Here is a 25,660-nt window from a genome sequence, read left to right on the forward strand (position 1 = left end):
AAAAAATCGATATATCGTTGTCATCCCTAACTTATGTCAATGGTGAATGGATTTGTCAACTCTATTTTTATCACAAGTCCTTTAATTTTCTAGTCAGTGTTTTTTATATATTTTTTCTATTTTCACGAACATTTAAAGTGCGAATTGGGTTATTTTGTAGTAAACAAGAGGCAAAGGAAGTTGCCCGAAACTCGCTGTTAATGTATTTAAGCAGTTCTCACTCAGGTAATCCCAATCTAAAAAAAACTCCTTCGGGATAGTTTCTAAAGGATTGTGCTGATACAGTGCGTTAATTTAATGCTAAACGTTAGCCTTATTGGCTAATTTTTCTTGTAGAGACTTGCACAGACGAGGGACACATTGGCTGAATTGTTTTTAGAAAGCCGGACTACACAATGGGAGCGTATCTAGATAAACCAATCTTAGATAAATATGAAGACAGCGGAGAAGCAAACGGTTTGAGGTATCTATCTCTATATCTGTCCCTTATTATTGTCTTTGTTCTCTTCCTGAATAACCAGTGTTAATATAATTTAACTGATTTATATACAGGGTGGCCCCATAGTGTGTGTACCTTATCACAAGTGGGTTAAAGGGACAACAAGTATTAACATAAATAAAATAATAAAAAAAAGAAAGATATTCTGTGAAAAACAGTTTCTTGGTATTTTAGATATGGATTATCGAGTATGCAAGGTTGGAGGACGGAAATGGAAGATGCCCATACAATCAAAACTGATCTGGGCAGAAAAGGGTGGTCGTATTTTGCGATTTTTGATGGGCATTCGGGGAAAAAAGCCGCCGAACATTCTGCTGAGCATCTTCTTAGTACCATCATGTCCACAAACAAATTTAAGAGAGACATTAAAGCTGGTATAAGGGAAGGATTTTTAGGTAAGTATTGAGAGTAAAAGAAAAACAAATTGCCTTAAAATTATATCTACCTTATTTGCCACCAAACTTTAAATAAATAAACACATTTTTTAGTTTTATTTTAGTAATATTTTCATTATTACCTCATTGATATCTATGCACGGTGGCGTTTTTTTATGAGACAAAAAATGTAGTAAATACTATTTTACGAAAAAAAAAATCGATCGTCGGTGCAGTTGGAAAATATTTATACTAAAATTTATGTAGGGGTGGGGGTAGTTTTTACCCTTCCCGTACTTTTTCTTAATTTTTCTGAAAGTCAAAGTTCTGTTAAAGCTTTTAGCTAAACATAGGCACCACAATTTATTCAAATCGGAATAACGGTTCTTAAAATATCTTAAAAAATGTGTTTATTTTTTTAAACTTTGATGCCCTCTTACTGACAAACGAAGTACTTTTGTACAAAAGTATATTGTGTCCGATGAACTAGGAGTTCTATGTCCACGGAATGTTGGAACACCCTGTATATGATCTAGAGGAATTTCATACTAGTGATGGGAATACCGGTTCCACATGAGTCGCGTTACAATAGCGACCGTTCCGGAAAAATACCGCGACAAAATACCGCGTTTTTGTAATCAAGGTTCCAAATTCCTAAGTGTCGCGGTCCTCGCTTATGTAGTATTTCTGGCATTGGTACCTACTTTTATTTTATACTACCTACCTAGTCCCACAAACCACTGTCAAAAAAAAATCTTTATTGGTGACCGGTTTCGGCAATTCCAGCCATCAGACCTTAAAAATAGATATAAACAATAAAACTTATATAAATGTATAAAAGCAAATAAAATTTTCATTTTATTTTATTTGCTTTTACATTTCATCTTTCAAACAACGCTATTTTATACCATGCTTAGTACATACCAAAAATCGCTATTTCAAAAGTAACGTAGCGACGGGAGCACCAACGCCAATAGTAACCGACCCAATCGCTACAGGCGAAAACGAAACCCTAGAAGCGCTCCAGCGACTGCTGGAACGAAGTAAGCCGCCTCCGAGGTCGAGCGTCGATAGCCAGTTACAGCAGTTACTTCTGTTCGCGACAGGGAACTAAAACTCCTGGAGCGCGACGGCTGGAGCGAAGTAGGCCGCCGAGGTCGAGCGTCGATGCCCAGTTACAGCAGCTACGCGACAGGGAACTACAACTCTAGGAGCGCGACGGCTGGAGCGAACACGTCGCCATCGAGATCGCCCGACGCTACGTACAGTTCCAGTAACTATTGTAGGCGACCGACGAAATCGCGACGGCTGGAGCTAAACACTTCGCTATGCGGTTACTACGGTTCAAGCTAACTTCAAGAGTGATTATAAATAATTTATTTGCAAATTATAAATAATTTATAATTTTGTCGTCATTGTGATCGTCGTTCTTCAGTAACAGGTTCCCCATTCGTTGAGGAGCGCGACACGGCGTTACAAAAAAATACCGCTCCAAAATCGCGTTACTCAAATACCGACACATCACTATTTCATACTGCTTAGTGTTTACTAGGGCTGTAACGAGGCCTGTTTTTTAATTTGACCGAGTACCGAGTACTCGGCCTAAAGGTAATGGCCGAGTAACTAGTACTCGGCTGGCGAGTAGTGGAATTGTCGGGTTTTTAATAGTATTAACAGGTTATGCGACCTTTATCAATATATACTAATTATACTATACACCATAACATAATAATATTATATTTTATACATAATATAAATATATAATTTAACATTAAAGAAAGCTAGTTAAAATTCCCGAAATTCCTTGGCCTTAAACCAATGAACTTGTTTGTTTTGCCTATGATTGGCGAGCGGCTGGGATTCCCCGACTACAGACCAATGACCTGGTTTGTTTTGCTTATGGAGATGTTGTTTTGTTCTGTGGTTCCCCATGCAAACTGATATTTCTAATGTGCTGGATTCTGAATTGATTCTTTTAAGGTTCGGTGGCGACGTTGATTTTGTTTTAAGCAAAACTTATATGTGTATCTAATTTAAAAGTGAAAAATAATTCAAACAATTCATAATACCCTTTAAAGTTATATTAAAATGAGTGACATTGTTGACCTCTTTTAAATTATAAGTATTAAATTATTATTTCACTGTGTTTGTGTTATTACTTATACTTATTATTATTATTACTTTGCTAAAATACATTAATTAAAGTTACGAATGAATAACTTTTTGTTTATTTTATTATTTGCCACTGTGAGTCTCATTTCTTTCTGTTTTGGACATGCATAAATGGATTGTTTCTATTACTATACCGAGCACCGAGTACATATTACTCTGTTAAAATTCTGGCCGAGCACTGAACTACTCGGTACTCGGTGCAGCCCTAACATTTACGTATGTAATTTTCGATATATACATTCCAGAATTAGACAGGAACATGAGTAACTGCTTGGAATTAGAAGGAGTTCCTATGAAATCCGGCACCACCGCCGTGTGCGCTTTTGTCACGCCCGATGAAATCATCATTGCCAACTGCGGCGACTCTAGAGCTCTACTTTGCCGGCAGGGACAGCCTTTTTTCGGCACTCTGGACCACAAACCCTCCACGGTGAAGGAGCGTGAACGGATAGTGAACGCGGGAGGCCGCGTGATGATGCGCAGAGTGAACGGATGTCTGGCGGTGAGTGAGCTGAATTCATTTTCGCTGGGAGTCATATACGTAGCTAATATTCTTATGAGGCTATAGTGTGTCTAAGGACAAAATAATTTTCATTACACAGTAATTGAGAAAAATAACCATCTACATATATAAAACTGATAAAATCTAATTGGGTTATTTTATTAAAAAAAAAATTGTGTGTGCACTATGGGTACTATGTGCATATATTTGAAGTGAAATTTCTTTTTACTCACTTTACTTTTACTCTTTACTAAGTCTATATTTTTGACTTGAATCATGATGATCTGCCAGTTAAGTCAGTAAAATGACTTAAATCAATATAATTACCCTCAAGTCAAGATAATCAAGATAACCAGAATTCAATTTAAGTACCTTTTTAGGGTTCCGTACCCAAAGGGTAAAAACGGGAACCCTATTACTAAGATTTCGCTGTCCGTCCGTCCGTCTGTCACAAAGGTCTATCTTATGAACCGTGATAGCTAGACAGTTGAATTTTTTACAGATAATGTATCTATGTTGCCGCTATAAGAACAAATACTAAAAACAGAATTAAATAAATGTTTATAAATAAAAAAGTACTTTTACTAAACATTATCTTTTAAGTAAGAATTTTACATAGAATCTTTCAAGTCCTCGGTGGCCGCGTGGTTAAAGCATTAGGACTTTACGCTGCTATGACGTTGGAGCCGTAGTAAGGCAGGTTCGAATCCTAGTCAAGGCGATTTTTTTAATCGTTTTTTTTTAATATTTACATATTTTTACATATTTATTTTTGTTTTTCACATATTTATTATTGATTAATACAATTTTTAGTAATGTGTTTCTTCATTTTTTTTAAAATTACTTATACGCGTATTCAAAATTTCAGCTAAATCGGAAAAAAAGTTTATAATAATATAGTGTCTAATGTTGTATAGATAATGAATGGTACGGAACCCTTCGTGCGCGAGTCATTTTTTTATTTTTTTAGCATATAAAACAATTATTTTTATATATTATTAGAGGCCCAATCTATTGCTGCTGAATAAAAATCGATAATTTATTTCATGCGACATGAAAATACAACTTTTTTTGTATTTTTTTGAAACCCGCGCATTCACGTCAGATTTTTATATCTTTTGAATCATTTCCTGTTCTAAAAATTTTCGGCGCATATTTTAAATTTTAGGTTTTTGCTACAGCAGCGCCATCTTAAGTCTTCCCTTTTTTGACCATTTTTTAATGCACGAAGATATTTTTCCTTACCTCTACCACAGATTAGGTATCCTATAAGTATACAGATAAAAATCTTGTCCCTAATTCGTGGTACGAAAATTGTTTTTTATGACGATGTGCAAACGAGTCAAATTTCCTGTGCGCAAAAATAAACTCGCGTAAAATAACAATAAACAGCGTAATAGAGAGATATCGCTAAACCGAATAGCGTGCATGGACGTTAATAAGGCCAGGTGTTATTTCCTTTACGTGAGGTGGTATTAACTCTCTTCATTTATAGTTATCGGATCGGAAAGAATTCTGATCGCGTCGCGTCCGCTGTTTAAACTTAACCTAACTTTGAATTTAAAACTTTGAAATTGTTTTGTTTACTAGGTATTTTAAAACTAAAGGGCTAAAGTGCTTATTTCCAGTGCTTTATTGTTCAACGTCTGCCAGTTGGTTTAGGGCAACAAGCAACAAATTCTCTTAGAAGGACTAAGTCGTCATCTGCTGTAAACCTAAGACTCTTTATAGGTTCTTTAGTATTGGAAGAGGTGGAATCCATATTTTGGGCCATATTTATTTAATTAAAACTAATCCCAGCTACTTAAATATCAAATTACCTAATAAAACTAAAGCAATAATTCAAAACAATTCAAACATAACCTAAAATAAAAGATCTCGCCGGCCGGCTCCGGTTGTCAAATACCCGCACATGCCCATTTAAGCAATTTTTAAACATTGTCAGAGGTTATTTAGAAAGAGCGTTTGGTGTAATTGATCCGTAAATTACGTCAGGCGGTAACGTTATTAGCGGGTGTTGCGTTAAAAATTGACTCGCGCATATCGTAACCATGATAAGGTACGCGTAAATACTGGATGACGCTATTCGGTTTTCCGATATCTCTCTAATAACTGTGCCGGTCAGGCGCTGTGCACAATTTTAGAGGCCATAAGTGGGCGTGCTATGTGCGCAAACTAGTCACCTAACTAGTGCCCGATTCCGAAAATTCGAACCACGAAAAACAATAAAGAAAAAACAAAGATTATAATCTGTGCCTCTACACTCCATAGGTTCTACAAAGAATCGCACATTAGACAGACTGTCTCACCGATATAAAACTTGTCCTGTCCTCTGTTTAGGTTAGTCGGACGTTGGGCGACTTCGACTACAAGGACAGCTCCTGCGCCGACCAGTGCGAACAAGTAGTCTCCCCGGAGCCTGACGTCACCGGCCTGACCCGGGACCACGACCAGGACGAGTTCTTGGTGTTGGCCTGCGACGGCATCTGGGACCAGATGGACAACGCGGAGATGTGCGACTTCGTGCGCAGCAGGCTGCGCGTCACGGACGATCTGCGCGAAGTTGCCAAACAGGTGTTGGACACGTGTCTTTACAGGGTGAGTCAATAATTGATAAAATACATTACTAATTTGGAGAGAGCATATACTAAGGGCTGGCAAAGGTTAGTTTTGGGTCGAGATTTCCGTATGTAAGAACAGTACAGTGCGTTTATAATGTACTGAACAAAGAGAGAACAGTAAAAACGTTGCCAAACGTACGTCAGTTCTTAAAATTCTAGGAAAGGGTGTACATCTTGCGTCACGATTTAATTACGTCCCGTGATACTTTATTTGTTCATTTATTAACGAGTCGTTGTAATTTTCCCTATAGCTTGTAAATTTTTAAGTGCAAGTTAGAAACACTTGCACTTTTGATAGAAATAAGTGGAATTTAGCTGGTGTTCGACAGTGGTCGGACTATTAGAACTCTGAATTCAAAAATCGATATCTCGAAATCCATTAGAAATAATTAATTGTAGTTTTTTTTAAACTTTCTTAATATTTCTGCTATATTTTCTTCGCAGACAGTATGTGAAAATCTTTATAAATAAAAAAGTTACTTGATTGCTGAAAATTGCTATTCACTAAAAGTAAATGGATGGTTTTTTTTAAATTTATATGCCTGTTATGTGTTAAAAAGTTGAGTTTTTAAATTATCGCGATTACTGACGTTTTCTCGTTATAAAAAAAATGGACACCTTAACGACATCCTTATAATTCCATTTCAGATGCTCAGAAACATATCTAATAATTTTATCTAGTTATCTTTTCGAAAAAAAGTCTTTTAAAAATATGCGGTTTAGGCTGTTACACCAATAAGTCAATTTTTACAATCCGATATAATTTTGTTGATGGTCCAAAGTTGTTTTGCTTTCAGGGAAGCAAGGATAACATGTCCTTGATCTTAGTTGTGTTCCCGGCAGCCCCCAAGCCTTGTCCGGAAGCCATCTTGGCAGAAAAGCAGCTGGACGACAGGATAGAAGAATTAATGAAAGGTAGTATAAATTATTTATTTATTTACCGATGAAACATATCGCTAATGCAATTTGCGCAGGTCAAAACATAGGTTATACAGGGTGTCAATGAAATTTCACGATGTTTATAGTTTATATCTTCTTTACAGAAATAATGTCGAACAATGAGAAGGAAGAATTCAGATTTGAACATCTAATTGAGAGTCTTTTCAACTTGAACTTTGAAGAAAAGATCCCAGGTTTGCCGCCCGGAGGCGGACTTCATTCTAAGTGAGTTAAGCCAGCGATTTTCTTATATTTTCGATGATTTTACGATATATTTTCATTTTTAGACAATCCTACATAGCAGAACTGTATAGGAAACTCTATCCCGACAGCGCGGAGACTGTAAGTGTATTATGCTTGAATCTTATTTGTTATTATACATTAGTTATTATACACAGACAGTTTGTATTGAAATGAAATTTTGTGAGCATATGTAGGTTAATTCAGAGCACTTTTTAAAAATATAGAGAGTTCTACAGGGTGTCCCCAAAAAAAGTTACATATCAAAGTTGTGTTTTTTGTAATGCAACACCCTATATATTAATTGATTTTCGGATTCTGGGAGAAAAATAAAGGTGAGTTTTATAAGAGAAGTATATGACTAAAACGTAAGGTTTTTGATATATTTAACATTTTCTAGAAATAAAGAACAATTTTTAAATTACAATAAAAGCTATCTAAATTGGAATTTACCCGGTATAGCTTAATATGTAGTTAAATTAACTATTGTACTTTAAATCAAATTAACACTTGATCCAAAAAGTTATACAGGGTGAGAGAAAATTAATATTGAACATAGGTCACCTTTAAAAACATGTTACTCTTTTATTCTAAATGGAACACCCAGTATATTATTCCGATTTCAATGGAGAATTCATGTCTCTTCAAAATACTAATAAGGTTGCCTACCCCTCAAACAAAGATTTTCCTAGAAATTTTTATTTACGTGATTTGATCTGGGTAGATTGGTTAGGTTGTGATAGGTTGGCATATGTTGGCAAAATTTCATTTCGATATAAACTACCGTTCTCCTTGGAGATTCCGCGGCGTATGAGAGGCGCTACCCTGTATACCGCGTGTTACAATTTCAAATAAATCACATGCGAAAATGTCAAAAGTTGGCATATGCTATTATTATATGTCATTCTATTCAGAGTGTCATTTTCTATCGAATAATGTAACAAAATACCGACGATGTCATTTAAAAATCAAAAGTTGTAGTCATTTCCGGTGAAACAGGAAGCGACCGAAAACAATTGAATCAATCAATCCTAATTTATGTCATATTCTAACATACTAAATCGCAATTTTTTATCTGAAGAAATAAAAAAGTTATAGGCGGTGAGCTACTTTTGAGACGCACCTGGTATATTTGTCTTCATTTATATAATCTGTGAAACGAATAACTTTGAATTTGACAGTTCCCGCGGGCTTTTCTAGTGTAAATTCTATTAAGTCCCGTTCTCAGAACAACGTCGTGTCGCGGGCGACACAGTTTGACATTTCAAACAACCAATGGGAGCTGTACTAAATTTAAAATTGACAGCTGTTTGAATTTTGTACAAATCTCATTGGTTCTCTTGACGTGTCGCTGGCGACAGTCGCTGTTCTGAGAACGGGGCTTTAGGTTAGCAGCTTGCGGCCATGCTGGCGCAATGCCGTCTCTAATAGAACAGCCTCGGAGCGAGATTTATGACGTCACGCTAATAAATATATTATAGAATACATACTATAAATATGTTATAGAATACATGGAAAACATAATTATTTTTCGTATTTATGGTTTGTATTTTAAAAATGATATAGTTTACAGTTAATAAATACAATATATATACCTATTTATAGTAATAAATACTTTGGCAAATAAACTATGAACCATATAAATGCAGCATATGTTTTACAGTATGGCTGAAATCATATTCCATAGTCAATGTAGATAGTTTTAGTGTTAAGAATAATAATTTAAAAAAATATGTGGTCATCTTTTGACAAGTTTATATTAGTTTATTAATTGCAGCAAACATTATGTTGTGTGTGGGGTGAATATTTTATATGTAATTTTTTGGGTTATATTTGACACTATTTTTTTCATATGACACAACACTGATGGAGGCTATAATGTTAGCCGAAACGTTTTTTTTTAACCAAATAAAAATAATGAAAAACCAAATGAAAACTTGATCAGCGTTTTTCCCGAACCTAAATCCCAAGAAAATCAAAAATTTTAGAATAATTTTACATATAAAATGACAGGCGATCTTTATTTCATAGCCATCGCTGACGCCTTTTTTCTATGATATTGTATTATTTGCAAATATAATTTTTCGAACATTAATAACAATACATCATTATTAGTAGATATTGAATATTTTTTGTAAAAATAAGATCGATTTTCAAACCACAAAATTTAAAATATATTTTACATTTTACCCATTATCTTATGTACCTATTCATTATTTGTATATTGTAAAACATTTGCTGCATTTGTATGGTTCATAGTTTATTTGCCAAAGTATTTATTCCTATAAATAGGTATATTGTATTTATTAACTGTATATTATGTATATTTCATGTAAACTGTATCATTTTTAAAATACAAACAAAAAATACGAGGAATAATTATGTTTTCCATGTATTCTACAACATATTTATTAATACGTAGTATCTAACTAGCGTGACGTCATAAATCTCGTTCCGAGGCTGTTCTACTAGAGACGGCATTGGTCTGATATTTAGAAATATCAAAAGCTGATGACATTTTACTTTTGACAATTATGACATTTCGTGTTGATTTTTGCAAGAAGAGGAAGAACTGTCATTTGTTTTAATATTTTCCTTTTCTACTTCACGAAAGTAAAAAGAGTTACCTATCTGATTCGTTCAGGCACTCAATTTAAAGAATATCAGTAACTTTTTTGATAGAGGGATTTTATATTTGCCATGTTGGTAAAAAATAACGGTCAAAATTCAAAGTTATTCATTTTATAGACTATATATACTTTTTTACGTTGTTATTACAGATTACAAAGCCATACGTTTACAGCGTGGTGGAACGGAGTGACCAATGGGCAGATGATACAATTTAATTTCTATTATTTTTTATTCCCCAACGAACTGCATATGTGTATATATAAAAACTAAACTATATTTAGTTAGTTGTCCTATGTGAAAATAACAATATTTAATTAGATTATATTTAGGAAACCGAAATCTCCTGTAATTCTAGTTTTTGTAGTTTATTTATTTTCCTTTTTACTGTATTATACACAAAATTGTACAATAAAAACCTTGAAAATACTACAAAAACTGTCTATTTTCCAAATGCATTGTTCTGTATAATATATTAAATCTTAGTACTATATTTTTGATGAGAATCAGTGTTGTAAATAAAATTGTTCACAGAAACTAGTTATATTTTTACCTACTGAAAGTACCATACGATCGAAAAAAAAACGACGTCAAAGACGGCTGGGAAATTACAATCGATAATTTTGGCGAGGTCGATCCCTAGTCGTCATTTACTTGGCACTCTTCTTTATTTTTTAACGGCGCTTATTGTCAGTTGGCTTGAAAATATTTCCACTTATTTAAGAATCACCCTATAAAATAAGTCACTAGAAATCACCTAGAATTTCTAAATAAAATAATTTTTAATAGAGAAGCTTTTGTTTGTTCCTTCGTAGGTAGGCAACCAGTAAATCAGACTAATTACACAGCTGATTGTCATTTTCCTTTGTATTTCTAAGATTGTTGTGTAGTTTTGTAAATAATTTAGTGCAATATAGTTATAATTAAACACTTAACAGAAATCTCCAAACTTATTTAGGGATATAAGTATACGTTTTTTACGTTGGACTGGACAAACATACATATCCACGGTTGTTATTGTTATTATTGTGACGTTTGTGAGGTTATTACAAACTCAAAATCAAAATAACTGGATTGTTTGTGTTTATATTTTGATTGTTTATATCATGTACAATCATTGAAAAAGATCATTCTCTCTCGATGGCGACCAACGTTAGCTCTGAAGGTTCCACTACCAGTACAGCACCAAGAATATTTCATATATCATCCAGTTCGGATGGTTCTAACTTTCACAAGTGTCCCCTTTGTAAGAGTTTCAAGAAGTACTTTTGGTGCAAAGAATGTATTCGAAGCGGGGAAATAACCAGCAGTAGGAATGACGAGAGCTACCTCAATATTCGAAGAGCTTTGATTGAACTGGAAGAGAACAGGTGTAACATTGAACGAACCTGTTCGAAGCAGCTAGAAGGGAAACAACGACGTGATGCTCTGGTATTTATTCTACTTTTCTAAATATTCTGGGCTGGGTTATTTTCGGGGTTCATTAGGTGGCTTTGATAAAAATTTACTGTTGAAAGAGCCGTAAATTTGTAATATTATGCAAACCCCTTAAAAAAATTGAAAACTTTAAATACGGCAACTGTTTATTTTTTAATTCTGCATCTAACAAAAAAATAATATACAGGGTATTCCATTAAAAAAAACAAAGAAAATTTATCTTGATAATTAAGAAAGTTTGGCTTGGAATTTTGAACGCCCTGTATGATTTAAGATTACGAAATTTTTAGCAAAGTAAGTACAGACTAAGTAAAGTAAATACCTAGTATAGTTTTGGTTCTAGGACATTTCTCGTATTTTTAATAATATTTTTAAAAAAGACTGATACCTAATTGCTATACTGTTTTTGGTTTGGTATATAATACCAAAATAAATATATTAATATCTCCGAAACTTCCAAAACAAATTTAATAATATCTTAGGATAATGTAAAGTGTTCAGAAAGGAAACCAAAAATGCAATAATACACAGGGTGTTCCATTAAAAAAAAATCATATCGATCCATTCACATTTTTTTTGAGCCATCCTGTAAAAGTTAAAATATTTTCCTGAAATACATCTAAGTACATTCTTTTGTCTCTCAATCTTTTTTGTTTCAACAACTTTAAAACTATGCATTTCCGCACCCAGTTTATAGAAACTTTTTCATATTTTTTTATGAGAAATCAATGAGTACTTATTTAAAACTTTCTCAGATTAATGATATTAAATTTTTTTAAAGGTTGCTATTAGACTTGGATCAAGACAACTTAATAAAATTGCGTTTATCTCATCAAGGAGGCCGAAATCGACAAAATATCAAGAGACAACTTTTAATCGACCTTAAACTGTTTACACTATTTCGCTAAAAAGAAAGAAAAAGGCCAGTGGCGTACATATTTTTTTTAGAAAAATATTCGATTGATAACCCATACGCACGTCCCTGGTGAATCTGTCGACACTATTTTAGCATCAAAATATGTAGTAGCATTTATATAACGTAACTTTTACCCTCAAAATTTCTTTCGAATCACCAAAAGCACTTGAAAGAAAATTATAATAAATCAAAAATAAAAATAAAACTTTAACCTCTTGTAGACACTATACCGGGTGCGTATCAAAAGTTGCTCACTCCTATAACTTTTTTATTTTATCAGATAAAGAAACGGGATTTGGTATGTTAGTATATGACATAAATTAGGATTGATTGACGTATTCAATTCTTTTCGGCCGATTTTTAAATGGCACCCTCGGTATTTTTTACTTTATTCGGTAGAAAATGACATTCTGAATAGAATGACATATCATATGTCAACTTTTGACATTTTTGCTTAAAACAAAATTGAATTTTAAATTTCAATCTAGAGTGCCATGGCTGTGTTAAAAACACTAATTTTTAATCAAGGAGCCTTGGAAAAATAGATTTGATCATGTAATGTTATTGTCCTGGCCGGTTAAAAGATGCCTAAATCAAAAGTTGAAAGGTCAAAGATGTCCAAATCAAAAAAGAAAATGTCAAAAGTTGACATATGATATGCCATTCTATTCAGAGTGTCATTTTCTATTAAATAAAGCAACAAAACACCGAGGGTACCATTTAAAAATCAAAAGATGTAGTAATTTCCGGTGAAACAGGAAGTGACAGAAAACAATTGAATACGTCAATCAATCCTAATTAATGTCATATGTTAATATACCAAATCTCGATATTTTATCTGAAAAAATAAAAAGTTATAGGGGTGAGCCACTTTTGAGACGCACTCGGTATATACAAAGCAGAACCGACTAAAAAATAAATCTTATTTTTACGTGAGGAATCTCCCCACGAGAGATAGCAAATGTTTTTTGACACACCCTGTATTTTCTAGCAATTGAAGATAAGACAAGCGAAAGAAAGGAGCAGGGTTTTGCAGTTGGCTGTAGAGGAGAAGAGACAAAGAAAGATATCTCTAGGCACAAAATTAATAGATTTGCGCGAACGCAATAGGGAAAGGACCGAAAAAATCAAAGCTTACAAGACAAAGAGCGAAGCTCTGGAGGATTGTGTCTCTAAAAAATGGGAGGATGTGCGTTTGACTCAAGAAAAATTGAACTCTATGCACGAGGACTTGAAAAGATTGTCGAAATTACGAGTACAACAGTTGTTTAAATATGTCTTTCCCATTTCTTTTGTCAAAGCTCCTATGTAAGTATGAAAGTATCAGAAAAATAGGTAGATCTTTGAGGTAGATCTAAAGGAGTTCTAAAAACTGTTCATATACAGGGTGGCGCCTCTCATACGCCGCGGAAGCTCCAAAGAGAACGGTATTTTATATCGAAATGACATTTTGGCAGTGTATGTAGGTTAACCGAAAGCATTTTATAAAAATATATAGAATTATACAGGGTGTCCCCAAAAAAAGTTACACACAAAGTTGTGTTTTTTCTAATGGAACATCCTATATATTAATTGATTATCGGATTCTAGGAAAAATATAAACGTGAGTTTTAATAAAGAAGCATATACCTAAAATCTAAGGATTTTGACATATTTCACATTTTGTGAAAATGAAGAGTAAATTTTAAATTTCGATAATAGCTACCTAAATTTTAGTTGACCTTGTATAGCCTGATATTTAATTACAGTAACCTTTTTTGTGTTAAACCAAATTGAAATTTGACCCGAAAAGTTATACAGGGTGAGAAAAATTAATATGGAACATTAGTCACTTTTAAAAGCAAGTTACTCCTTTGTTTTAAATAGAACACCCAGTATATTTTTTCCGGTGTTCAATGAGGAATTTATATATCTTCAAAATACTATTAAGGTTGCCCAGCCCTCAGACAAAGAGTTTTCTAGATATTTTAATTTTTATGATTTTGCGTCAGTAGATCTTTATTATTTGATAAAAATCTAGGTGGCTGTGTGATATACCTTTTGTTAGTTTAACAAAAATTAAAGATTGTAGAGTAAAATACTCAACGGCAATAAAAAGATACACGTTTAAAACATATTTTAATTATTACAGAATTAAAACTAATTATAAATTTATAATTAGGTGACAAAAATTAACTAGATGAAATCAATTATGTGGAGTTCTACCTCGAAAAGCAACTACAATAATTTCTCTCATGTTGTCGACACTATAGTTGGTCGAGTTTTGTAAACACTGTCTTTAACATATCCCCATAAAAAATCCCCGACTAGATAATATCAGGAGCATTTAAGTATTTTATTAATTGGTGAATGCACACTGCAATTACCAACTAATAGAATCATATCAATTCTGTCTGATGTAGGGTAAGTTTGCATTTTCGGCAAATTTCTGAGAATTCTTTTTGTGTTTTAACTGACACAAAATGATAACTAGTTGTTAAAGTTGGACTAATTAGACAGCCATGTTGAAGTAACGTCAGACATATCACAGCCGCCTAGATTTTATCAAATAATAAAGATCTACTCAGATTAAATCATGTAAATGAAAATATCTAAGAAAATCTTTGTTTTAGGGGTAGGCAACCTTAATAGTATTTTGAAGAGACATGAATTCTCCATTGAATATCGGAATAATATACTGGGTGTTCCATTTAAAATAAAAGAGTAACATGCTTTTAAAGGTGACCAAAGTTCAATATTAATTTTGTCTCACCCTGTATAACTTTTTGGATCAAGTTTTAATTTGATTTAAAGTACAATACTTAATTTAACTACATATTAGGCTATACCGGGTAAATTCCCATTTAGCTTTTATTGCAATTTAAAAATTGTTTTTTATCAATATATCAAAAACCTTACATTTTAGTCATATACTTCTCTTATAAAACTCACCTTTATTTTTCTCCCAGAATCCGAAAATCAATTAATATATAAGGTGTTCCATTACAAAAAACACAACTTTGATATGTAACTTTTTTGGGGACACCCTGTAGTACTCTCAATATTTTTAGAAAGTGCCCTGAATTAACCTACATATGCTCACAAAATTTCATTTCAATACAAACTGTCGTTCTACTTGGAGCCTCCGCGGCGTATGGGAGGCGCAATAATATACAGAGGGTTCTATTTAAAAAAAATAAACTTTGATGTGCCACGAGTTTATGACTGACTCTGTATACTTAAATTTATTACCCGCTAATAGATATTTAAAAATCCTATATAACTTTTATATTTAACTTTTTGTGTACTTCTTATATTTTACCTAATAATAATCGACCGTTCCCATACATATCAGCGACCCTGTATAATACCAATCAGTTTTATTTATACCGGGTGCGTCTCAAAAGTGACTCACCCCTATATAACTTTTTTATTTTTTCAGATAAAAAACGAGATTTGGTATGTTAGTATATGACATAAATTATGATTGATTAACGTATTCAATTGTTTTTTGAAGGTCACTTCCTGTTTTACCGGAAATGACAAAAACAACCATTGATTTTTAAATTGCACCCTCTGTATTTTTTTACTTAGTTTGATAGAAAATGACACTATATCCTATGTCAACTTTTGACATTTTCTTATATGGTTTATGTGAAATTGTAACATGCGGATCATAACGACAATTTGACTCGAAATACCGAATGTGTGGTACCAAATTATTCGCAAAAAATGCTTCTTTCAAATATGCTTATGAGCATTATTGAAAAAATTGAGATATGATTAAAAATACGATTTGGGCATCTTTTGACCGTCTAGAACAAGACACGAAAAACATTAGACGATCAAAACTATTTTTCCAAGATTCCTTGATTAAAAATTAGTGTTTTTAACACAGCCATGACACTATAGATTGAAATTTAAAATAGGAATTTTTTTAAAGCGAGAATGTCAAAAGTTGACATGTGATATATGTCATTCTATTCAGTGACAGTAAAGTAAATAAATATCCAGGCTGCCATTTAAAAGTTGTAGTCATTTCCGGTGAAACAGGAAGTGACCATAAACAATTGAATACGTCAATGAATCCTAATAATTTATGTCATATATTAGCATATCAAATCAGTTATTAAGCCACTTTTAAGACGCACCCTCTATATTATGCACCTCTGCGTTTACTTATTTCCCTTGAGACAGAATGACTGTTTTCTCTAAATTTATTGTGTTTGTTGTTAATTGGGAATACATACTAACTGTTATTATTATTAGGTCTTCGTTTTCTAGTGAGCTAGAATCCAGTGGTGATACTATCACAAAGGAACTGGCTGAAGCCTCCCAAACCACCTACATAAGAAACAGGTGGGTTTATAATGATTATAACAATGAGATGCAATACAGCATAGTGGCCCCGTGCTTGCCAGGTAGCGGTAATTACTCGAGTTACAATATTTGGGGTAAGTAAAATGTTTGTGATAATGTTTGAAGGTATGTAACCTAATATTACATGTAGCCGTAATGATTTGACATTACCCAAGATTAAATATACCTTAGATGGTGCTTAAAGTACAATATACTAAAGAATACATGTCTCCAATCAGTGCCGTGCGTTATATTTTTCTTAACTTAGCTACTTGAAGAGATATTTACATTTTTGATAAATGTTTTGACTACGCCTATGGTGTAATTATTCGTTTTATCCCTAGATCATACTTACGTGGATAAATCAACTCCATAAGTTTAGCATTAAAAAATATGTCTCCAACATTACGACATGCCATTTTCAAACCTTCTTTATTGCACTTATGAAACGTTCAATAGGTTTGTCTTTCTCGAGGACCTTACTTTGCGCATGCGCATTAAAAGTTGCACGTATTTCCAAATTAATCACAATTTTATACGGTTTAGAAAGTACAAATTATACATTATTATGGAAACCAATTTTTCATTGTCATCATATTGTCATAATCATATGTCATAATCTTATTTCCATTGTGTAACGACGCTTGTTTCTGGTGTATTTTATTTTAAAAATTGTATTAATTACTCTTTTATCGACCGCTTTTATATAGCCTAGGATGCAAGTGTGTTCAGTGAGAAGTTAATTTTAGGTTTGTGCAGCTATATTTCTATTTTTTTTTTGTTGGACTCTAAATACTTGTAAAAATGACTAGAAAGTGTTTAGGGTGTGAAAGTTCTAATATAAAGGTCTCCGAATTATCTTTTCATAGGCAAGTAAAGTACTAGTTGTTCTTTTATTTATATTCAACCACATGGATACTTTCTGGTTAGTTTTTCTAGGAATATTGATATTCGTACGGAGTGGCTAAATGTATTTTTCATATAATTTAATTTTTGTGGCAGTAAACATTCAATTTATTGTTCAAATATAAGCATTTTACAAATTAAATTTTTAAAATTAATGTTCAAATTTGGCGCGTAAACGATAGGTCCTCGACAAGGATAGGTAGAGTAGAAGCACCGCGTGTGCAACAAAAAAAGAAGATAAATGGAAGTCGTTGATATGTTTGCGATCGTTTCCATAGTGATTTACTTATCCACGTAAGTATACATCGTCCTATTGCTGCCAAAAGTCACTAACTAACATTTTTCCGAACAACCAAATTCAATCACTAACTATGTTTTGAAGCGGAGAATCGATTACAAAAGTCATTAACTACGATTTCTGGCTATTTATGTGTTATTTTAATACTGAATAGTTACTAACTATAACATCTTTATGCAATGCAATTCATCTTTAGACGCATTTTTCTCGGAAGTAGTAAAAAGTAAGTTAGTGACTTTTGGCAGCAATGGGACGATATGATCTAGGGTGGTATCATAGTAATTAATTATAAAAAAACCGTATTAAAATGTTAACAAAAGGCACAAAACTAGTATCGACGTATAGCACATATCAAGTACATATAATATCAGAAAAATAATTATCAAATTCAATAAGAAAACGCTCAAAAGGTGGAGTGGACTGTTTATTTACCTATGGAAAGGTAACTCCTGGCTCTTTCTTATCATTGCGGCTTTTACACTTGAAAGCTGAACAACTAATCACCATCGTAATAAAGTTTATACAAAGTTCACTACAAACAACAAACTATCAAAATTGTTGCTGGCGACACATTAGTTGTCTCCAAAAAAATGGTGGCTAACAACACAAATTCTGCTCTAGCCCGTATATGGGCGTTGTATCCTTGTATTCTTTAGTGATTGGCATAGATAAAGGAAACAGGTTTAGATTGGTGTGTTCGGCTTGTCGCTAAAACTAGTTATAATTGTTTTGGAGCGCATACGTTGTAGGCCGCTGCTATAGCGGTTGCTAAGAACAACTGCAAACAAGAACAGAAATAATTTTCTCTTGTCAAAGTCAGAACCTTCAAAAATTATGAAAATTTTCAAAATTTAAAGCGCCCCCATTGAAGAAATACCGAAAACTGTTTAAACCGGCCATTTTCAAAGTAATTATTCCTATCTTGTGAGTTTAGTTTTTATTTTTATTTGCTCAAACCCGTGATAATTGCGAAAAAGTGGCATTAAAAGCTTAAAAAGCTGTATTGTGAACTGCAAAAATCATCGTGGATCGTGGCATAACGTCGGTTTCCAATGTTTCAGAGGTATTTCATACATGTCCTTATATTAGTGATGGGCAAAACTGTGTTATTTTTAGATAACAGTTGGAACTGTTATAGTTATTTATAAAAAAGAGCTTAAAAATAACAGGTTTCTTTATTTTATTACTAAATATCTGAAAGAGTATGAGGCGGTCACCGCCAGGTGTATTAACGCAGTTGCAAGTTGCAACAATGACATGCTCGGTGGTAGTATTTCCAGGGTGTCAAAACATTTCTAAATATCGATTGTTATCTAAAATACCTCTCTAAAAACGGTGGTTGTTTACAAATAAGCGCTGTTTACAAATTGCGATATAAAAAAGCCAAAATTCCGCCACTCGTCTATACGTATACATTCCGATCTACCTACGCCTTGCGTAGCAGTATACAGGGTGCATCTCACTCGACGGGCGAGAAGCTCTTAGTTATAATTTAACCATTTGCGGTCAAAAAATAGCAATATAAGAAAATGTGTAGTATATTCTTCATAAGTAAACCAACTACACACTAGAGTTCGAATTAATTTTACACTTAAACTAGCGTGTACCCGCGACTTCGTTCGCGTCGAATTAATAATTTGTAATGGTGATGATAAAGCAAAGCAAGAATTTCTATTAACATACAAACTGGATAAAATTTTCTCATTTGCAAAAATAAGCTTTAAACGTCGAGCAGTTTAAGCAGAATCGTGGTTAATCAATTACTCAACTTTTGGAACACCCTGTATGATTTTTTAAAAAAATTTCAAAATATGTAAAAAAACAAAATAAATTATGCGTGTCCAAGCGTTTTCCCGAAAGACTAACCGTTTTTTAAATAACACATATTGTAATATTTGAGGGGCGTTTTCACCCTCTTGGAATTTGAGATTCGAGAAACCCCTCCTTATCGAACCTCAAGCCCACAGTCAATCCGTTTGCCAAAAATCAGCTTTAAACGTCAAGCAGTTTAAGCAGAATCGTGATTACTCACTGGTCATATTTTATGAAACCCCCTGTATATATTTTTAAAAAATCTTAAGATATGTAAGACAACGAAATAAAATATACGTGTTTAAGAGTTTTTCCGAAAAACTCACCGGTTTTAAAATAAAAAATATTCTAATATTTGAGGGTGGTTCACCCCCTTAGAATTCGAGTTTCGAAAAATCCCTTCTTATCGAACCTCTACACCCTAAAGTCAATCCGTTTTCCAAAAATCAGCTTTTTACGTCAAGGGCTTTAAGCAGGATCGTGATTAATCAATGACCAGATTTTTCAAAACACCTGTATACATTTTTAAAAATCTTAAAATATTATTCTGAAAATTTTTCAGAATAAATAAATACCTAAATAGTGAAACTTAATAACGTACTGGAACATACAGCGCCATAATATCTCGACCTCCGCCCGTTATGCTCGTAACAGGTTGAAAAACAATGTATTTAAAACAACTGATGCGTTATTCTCCAACCTGTTTCGAACCTCCATCGACAATCGACCGATGCAGCAGCGTTCCTTTTCCACTCCTGTTATCTCGACCGCCAGGCGTTATGCCCGCAACTGTTTCAAAAAACCTGCTTCTTTCATATCCTATTATTTTTAAGCTGTTGTAAGCCCAATACGACCGTCGACGGCATCGACCGAAGCAGCTACGTTCGCCGTAGCGCATTCCCCACTCCGTTGTCCGTTGTCTCGCCGCCTGTATCGATGGTTGACGAAATAACATGTTTTCCATCCATACTAGTTGTTTTTTGGAATTGCTTCGAGCAGCATAGAATTTCGTGGCGGTGTAGAGCGCCGACTTCGTTTTTCGTTTCACGAGTGGCCGATCTCTACGTGTCGTTATTTTATATCTGTTATTTTTTAGAAGTAATAACGGTTGCGTTATGTTATTTCTAAAGAATTGTTATAAAATAACAGATAGTTAAATAACAACCCATCACTACCTTATATAAAATAAAGTTTCTTGTGTATGCAGCACACTGTATTTTATTTAAAAAATTAAAAGGAGGTAATAATAAATTTGAATAAACAATATTTGGTGACATAATTCTGGAAAAAGCTGAACCGCTCCGAAATTATCAAAAGCTTTGGAGAGCGCCCGTTGTAAGAATAGCGCCAAATAGTATTTACATTGCCCTTATGGGCACTATTTCTTCAATCTAAACTTGTTTCTTTTATCTATGGTCATTGGCATATACAATAACCAAAAGAATCATGGTAAACTATTCAATTCAAATGTAATTTCTTTAAATCAAGCTCAAAACGCGGATAGCATACCAGTTTCGGAAGATACAGATGTGGAAATGAATCCAGCATTCAGCATATCCGCTGCGCTGACTTACACAGCGCAACTGGTGAACGTCCTGTCGTTTTTTCTGAACGTGCGCCTACCTTTCAAAATGGTCTACAGGTTAGTTTATATAATATACAGGGTATTTTTTTTATATAATCCCGTTTTTTAAAATGTATTTTTGGATCTCATTTAGATAGAAAATGTCAAGGAAAGAAACTTTGATGTGTACCTACTTTAAATTTATGATCATCATGTTTATTTACAATCCGGTGTTTAACCATAGTAAATTTTTTTTAATATAAAATTCAATTATTGAAGTGATTAAAAAGTACTCCCTCAATACAAAAAGAAATGCAACGAAGTTACAATTAAGGAATAAATAATAACACAAATTTAATACAAATTTCAATGGTTTGAAATGACGCGTAGAAAATTGTGACGTCACCTATCAGCATTTGACTGAATAGTTGACAGAGGGCGCGAGCCTCTGAAGAATAATATTATGGCGTGTCTAGTTCTCTGCTACCGTATTTACTATTTACCCATATATCTTAAAATCACGTTAGATTTTTCTATTTTTATTAAGATCGTTAAAAAGTACGTTTTTATGTGGGATTATTCTTTATTACCCCAATATTAAATTTACTTTTATATTTTTTACTACTAGAAATCAAAACTTAATTTTTTTATAATTAACAGGTTACTGCCATTTTTATCGAAGCATTAAACACTACCAAAGTTGTTTGGATGTTCGAGGCTATATCTCTGAGGCGTTCGAGGTTAGATTTGTATTTTGTGGATTTGGCGTTTGGCGTTAAATACTTTGAGTTTTCAATTTTGTTTTGTTGTACCCTCTTTATTATTTTTGTAATGATGGGTGTTAAAGTTTGTTTTGTGAAGGGCTGTCTAAATAACTCTGAAGGCTCTCCAGAAAAAGTTTTTTTTTTAATATAATGACACATGCCAAACCGCTTCGACGCCAGCCACCAGCGTCTCTGGTGGCAAACCGTGACATTTTTGATAGGTGGCGTCAGAGATTGCAAAAGTGTAAATTTGAAATTCTTATAATTGATTAATTTAAAAAAAAATGGGATGAAATTGACGTAAAATAAAAAAATACGGATTTCATAATGAATCATAATCATAACTATAAAACTGTTTTTTTTATATTTTTTTTGCTAATATTGTTTGTTTTTGAAGCGAATTTAGTAGCAACACGATCAACGAGCAGCAATTCGCTAGAAGAGTGGCCAGATTGAACGCCAACATCCTGTATCTTTGCATCACACAGAAAATTGACATTAACGCTTTGCGTGTGAACGCAACCATTCACAACGTGCTTCAGTTGAAGGATAACGAATCGGCTGATTTAGGCAGGTATGTATCTATTTGTAGGATATTAGAGGTAAAAATAATTATATTTTTTACTTAATTACTTATGCTGATTTTTATTTAATAAAATTGATTTTTGGAAATGCTCTCCTGAACAGAGTGCGGACCGTCTGGCTGCCGGTAGACGTTGCGTTCCCTACTGCGCATCATATCTGCTATTTAACATCTGTTCACTACTGCGCATCACAAATTCGCCCGGTATTTCAGGAACTAAGGAGACTAGGACAAACATATGTGTAGCATATTTAGTTTCATAAAACAGTAGCAAAATAGTGTGAAAATCGTATCATTGTATCTCTACTCATAAACGAGAAATTCCATAAACCACACAAAAATTGGATACCCTGTACAGATGTGATGCGCAGTAGTCTACCGGCAGCCAGACCGCCTGCCCCGCTGGTCAGGAGAGCATAGCAAAAGATATATTAAAGAACCAGCTTTCTTAAAATTCTAGTTTTCCCGACGTTGCTAGCTAGTACTATTCTATTTTTATTAAGGTTAGATTGACAAAAAAAAGTGTCAAAACAAGCTTCAGTAGGATTTTTACTATGATTTAGTAGGAAGATTAGCGAAGAGTCGGCAACACTGCTTTAGTGGATAATAGCATAGTATAAGGAAACTAGTAGCTTTACTCCTTGTCAAATCCTTTGTTCTTTTTCTGCCACTTTATATGACCTTGTTCTCGCGTCCCGTGACCACTGACATAGCTGTATAGTCGTGGTCTATAACTAGGCAAAGTATAGTCGTGGCACTCGCCATAGTTTCATAGAGATGTATTTAGGAAAATATGAGTTCACAATAAAATAAACTAAAAAAAATGATCATTGTGTAAAAATTTGCTTTGAAAACAGAATATTTTCACATTTCGTGTAAGTAACAATGATTATTCTTCTGTATCTGAAAATCTTCTGATGGGAAGAAATGCGGAAAAAATATATAATGACATATTTTTATATTATCTATTTCAAAGATTTTCTACAACTTTTTTTAATTTAAAACAAGTTTAATTTTAACATTAATATGTTTGTTTTGTAGTAATATATTGGTTAGGTGATTTTCATTGGATAACTAATACATTGAACAAATACATTGTACTAAATAATAAAATAACATATTTAAACTTCAATTTATTAAGTAGTAATCAATGATGAGAAAATTAACCTGAACACAAGCATGATCACAAATGACTCTCAAAAAAACTCAAAGCTCAATTTTTTGAATTGTTACTACAACCAATAGCAGTACACAGTAAGGCGCTCATTTTTTGTCAATCCGTCTCTGTGCTGGGACGCAACGCTCGAACCTCGCAGGTCGACGGACGAAACTCAACTGAAACGCTCTGCAATCTGCCGATATTCGACAGATTGTAAAAACTGGCAGAAAATATTTGGGAGAGTGCAACTACTCTTTTCCTTCTACTATGGTAATAGTCCAGTTAAAAACCGATATTTCTGCTGTTTTTAGACAAGGGCCGTTAGAACTGAACGATCTGCAAATGACAGTTCTGGAGAAATCTATACCGGCCGATCTCAAGTCTAGCGACGACTCTGACTCCGACGAGGGGGACTCTTTTACCGTGGAATGGGAAGCAGTACCCCACGTACAGTGTCCCGAGGCCCAAGCCGGGCCTGCCACAGTACAATCAACCGTTCTCAACGCTCAACAGGTACGGAGTGAAACATAATATCTATTTTTTTACTGTAGAATAAAAATATACTGCCCGGCATAAAATTCCGCTACCCTAAAAATTTGACAAGTTTGATGTTTCATAACTTTTTATTTTGTAATCCGATTTTTATAATTATGGTATCAGTGTGAAGATAAATTTATTGGCATCATTTTTTATTATCTTAATGGCTTATATTCTTCGGTTAGGTGGGTTTATACCGGGGTAAATCTAAACGTTGTTTTTTGCAATAAATTTAAAACACCCTATGGGAAAAATGAGACGGGCATTTTGGATAAAGTATTTATTATTAAAGGAATGCAACCTTAGATGTATTTCTAACATTTAATTTTTTTAATTATCCCATTATCTCTATTCTTTTATGAGCTACACATTTTTAAGTATAGTATTGACAAACAAATAATAACCCAAACTATACATTGATGCGGATTGTCTATGAACTCTTTCTGAAGGTCACAGAAACCTGAACGCGTAATTGGGTGTTCTTTCGCATCTGTTGTAGTTAATTTGTGACAATAGTGCCAACAAATTTATCTACAAACTAATACCATACACATAAAAATTGGATTACAAATTAAAAAGTTATTAATTATCAAATTTAGTCAAAATTTTAGGTTGGCAGATTTTTGTCCCGGAAAGTTTATTTGACAAATGACTAAATCGTATTTTGTAGCATGAGTTAAAGATTAATTAAAAGATAAATCCAATATAACTTTTTCATATTAAATTTTTGTCTTCATTTTCAGTCAAACAGCATGGCGTATGGGGGTCTGATGAACAGCGCTGTTGCCAGCGTTGCCTCGATGTGGCGCGGCCTCACAGGGCGGTAGTGCTTCAAGATATCCCTAGTATTTAATTTGTATGTTTCTAAATTTAGCAGTAAACGATATAACACAACATCACTATATGTAACGCTACACAATTTAATAACATTGATCTGTCATTGCCAGAATTGTTTTTTTTTCAATCATACGTATATTTTTAAATAATAATTTAGGGTTAAGTTCTTTCTAGGGTATTAAAAAATCATTTTCAATTTTTTTTATAGCCTTTAGTTCCTATGTATTTAGTTCTAACGTTCGTCGTTTTTTTTTTATGTAACTGTGACTTTATATTAGAAAAGATATTTTTTTAGTTATATAGATACTGTACATAAGATTATTGTTGACCTCAAATAGTGAGAAATACACATACCATATTGTCAGAAAGTTTTACTATTATCCAGCGACAATTGTTTGTGGTTGTTTATGAAACTTTTTGATCTCCTTGTATTACTTGATGACCTATAATACCATAAGAGTGTTTAGAATTTACATTTGATTACGAATAAATTATAAGCTTCTTTTGTAACATTGGAGTTTTATTTCAAACCCC

The 25,660-nt window shown here is 33.3% G+C and overlaps 1 protein-coding gene across 1 annotated transcript; it reads left to right on the top strand.

Moving 5' to 3' along the window:
- The first annotated feature begins 36 nt into the window (after nt 1–36).
- On the top strand, nt 37–25,636 carry LOC115884824. Its single transcript, XM_030903522.1, has 16 exons — nt 37–225; nt 337–463; nt 674–894; nt 3,291–3,547; nt 5,888–6,145; nt 6,966–7,083; nt 7,212–7,332; nt 7,395–7,449; nt 10,128–10,190; nt 11,071–11,406; nt 13,320–13,636; nt 16,577–16,761; nt 21,171–21,324; nt 22,408–22,584; nt 24,064–24,265; nt 25,033–25,636. Exons 2-16 carry the CDS (start codon nt 396–398, stop codon nt 25,114–25,116), a joined length of 2,616 nt encoding a protein of 871 aa, XP_030759382.1. The 5' UTR covers nt 37–225; nt 337–395; the 3' UTR covers nt 25,117–25,636.
- Nucleotides 25,637–25,660: the final 24 nt, after the last annotated feature.

Source organism: Sitophilus oryzae, unplaced genomic scaffold, assembly GCF_002938485.1.
Source record: "Sitophilus oryzae breed Bouriz unplaced genomic scaffold, Soryzae_2.0 scaffold_358_pilon_pilon, whole genome shotgun sequence".
NCBI classification, from domain to species: Eukaryota; Metazoa; Arthropoda; class Insecta; order Coleoptera; family Curculionidae; genus Sitophilus; species Sitophilus oryzae.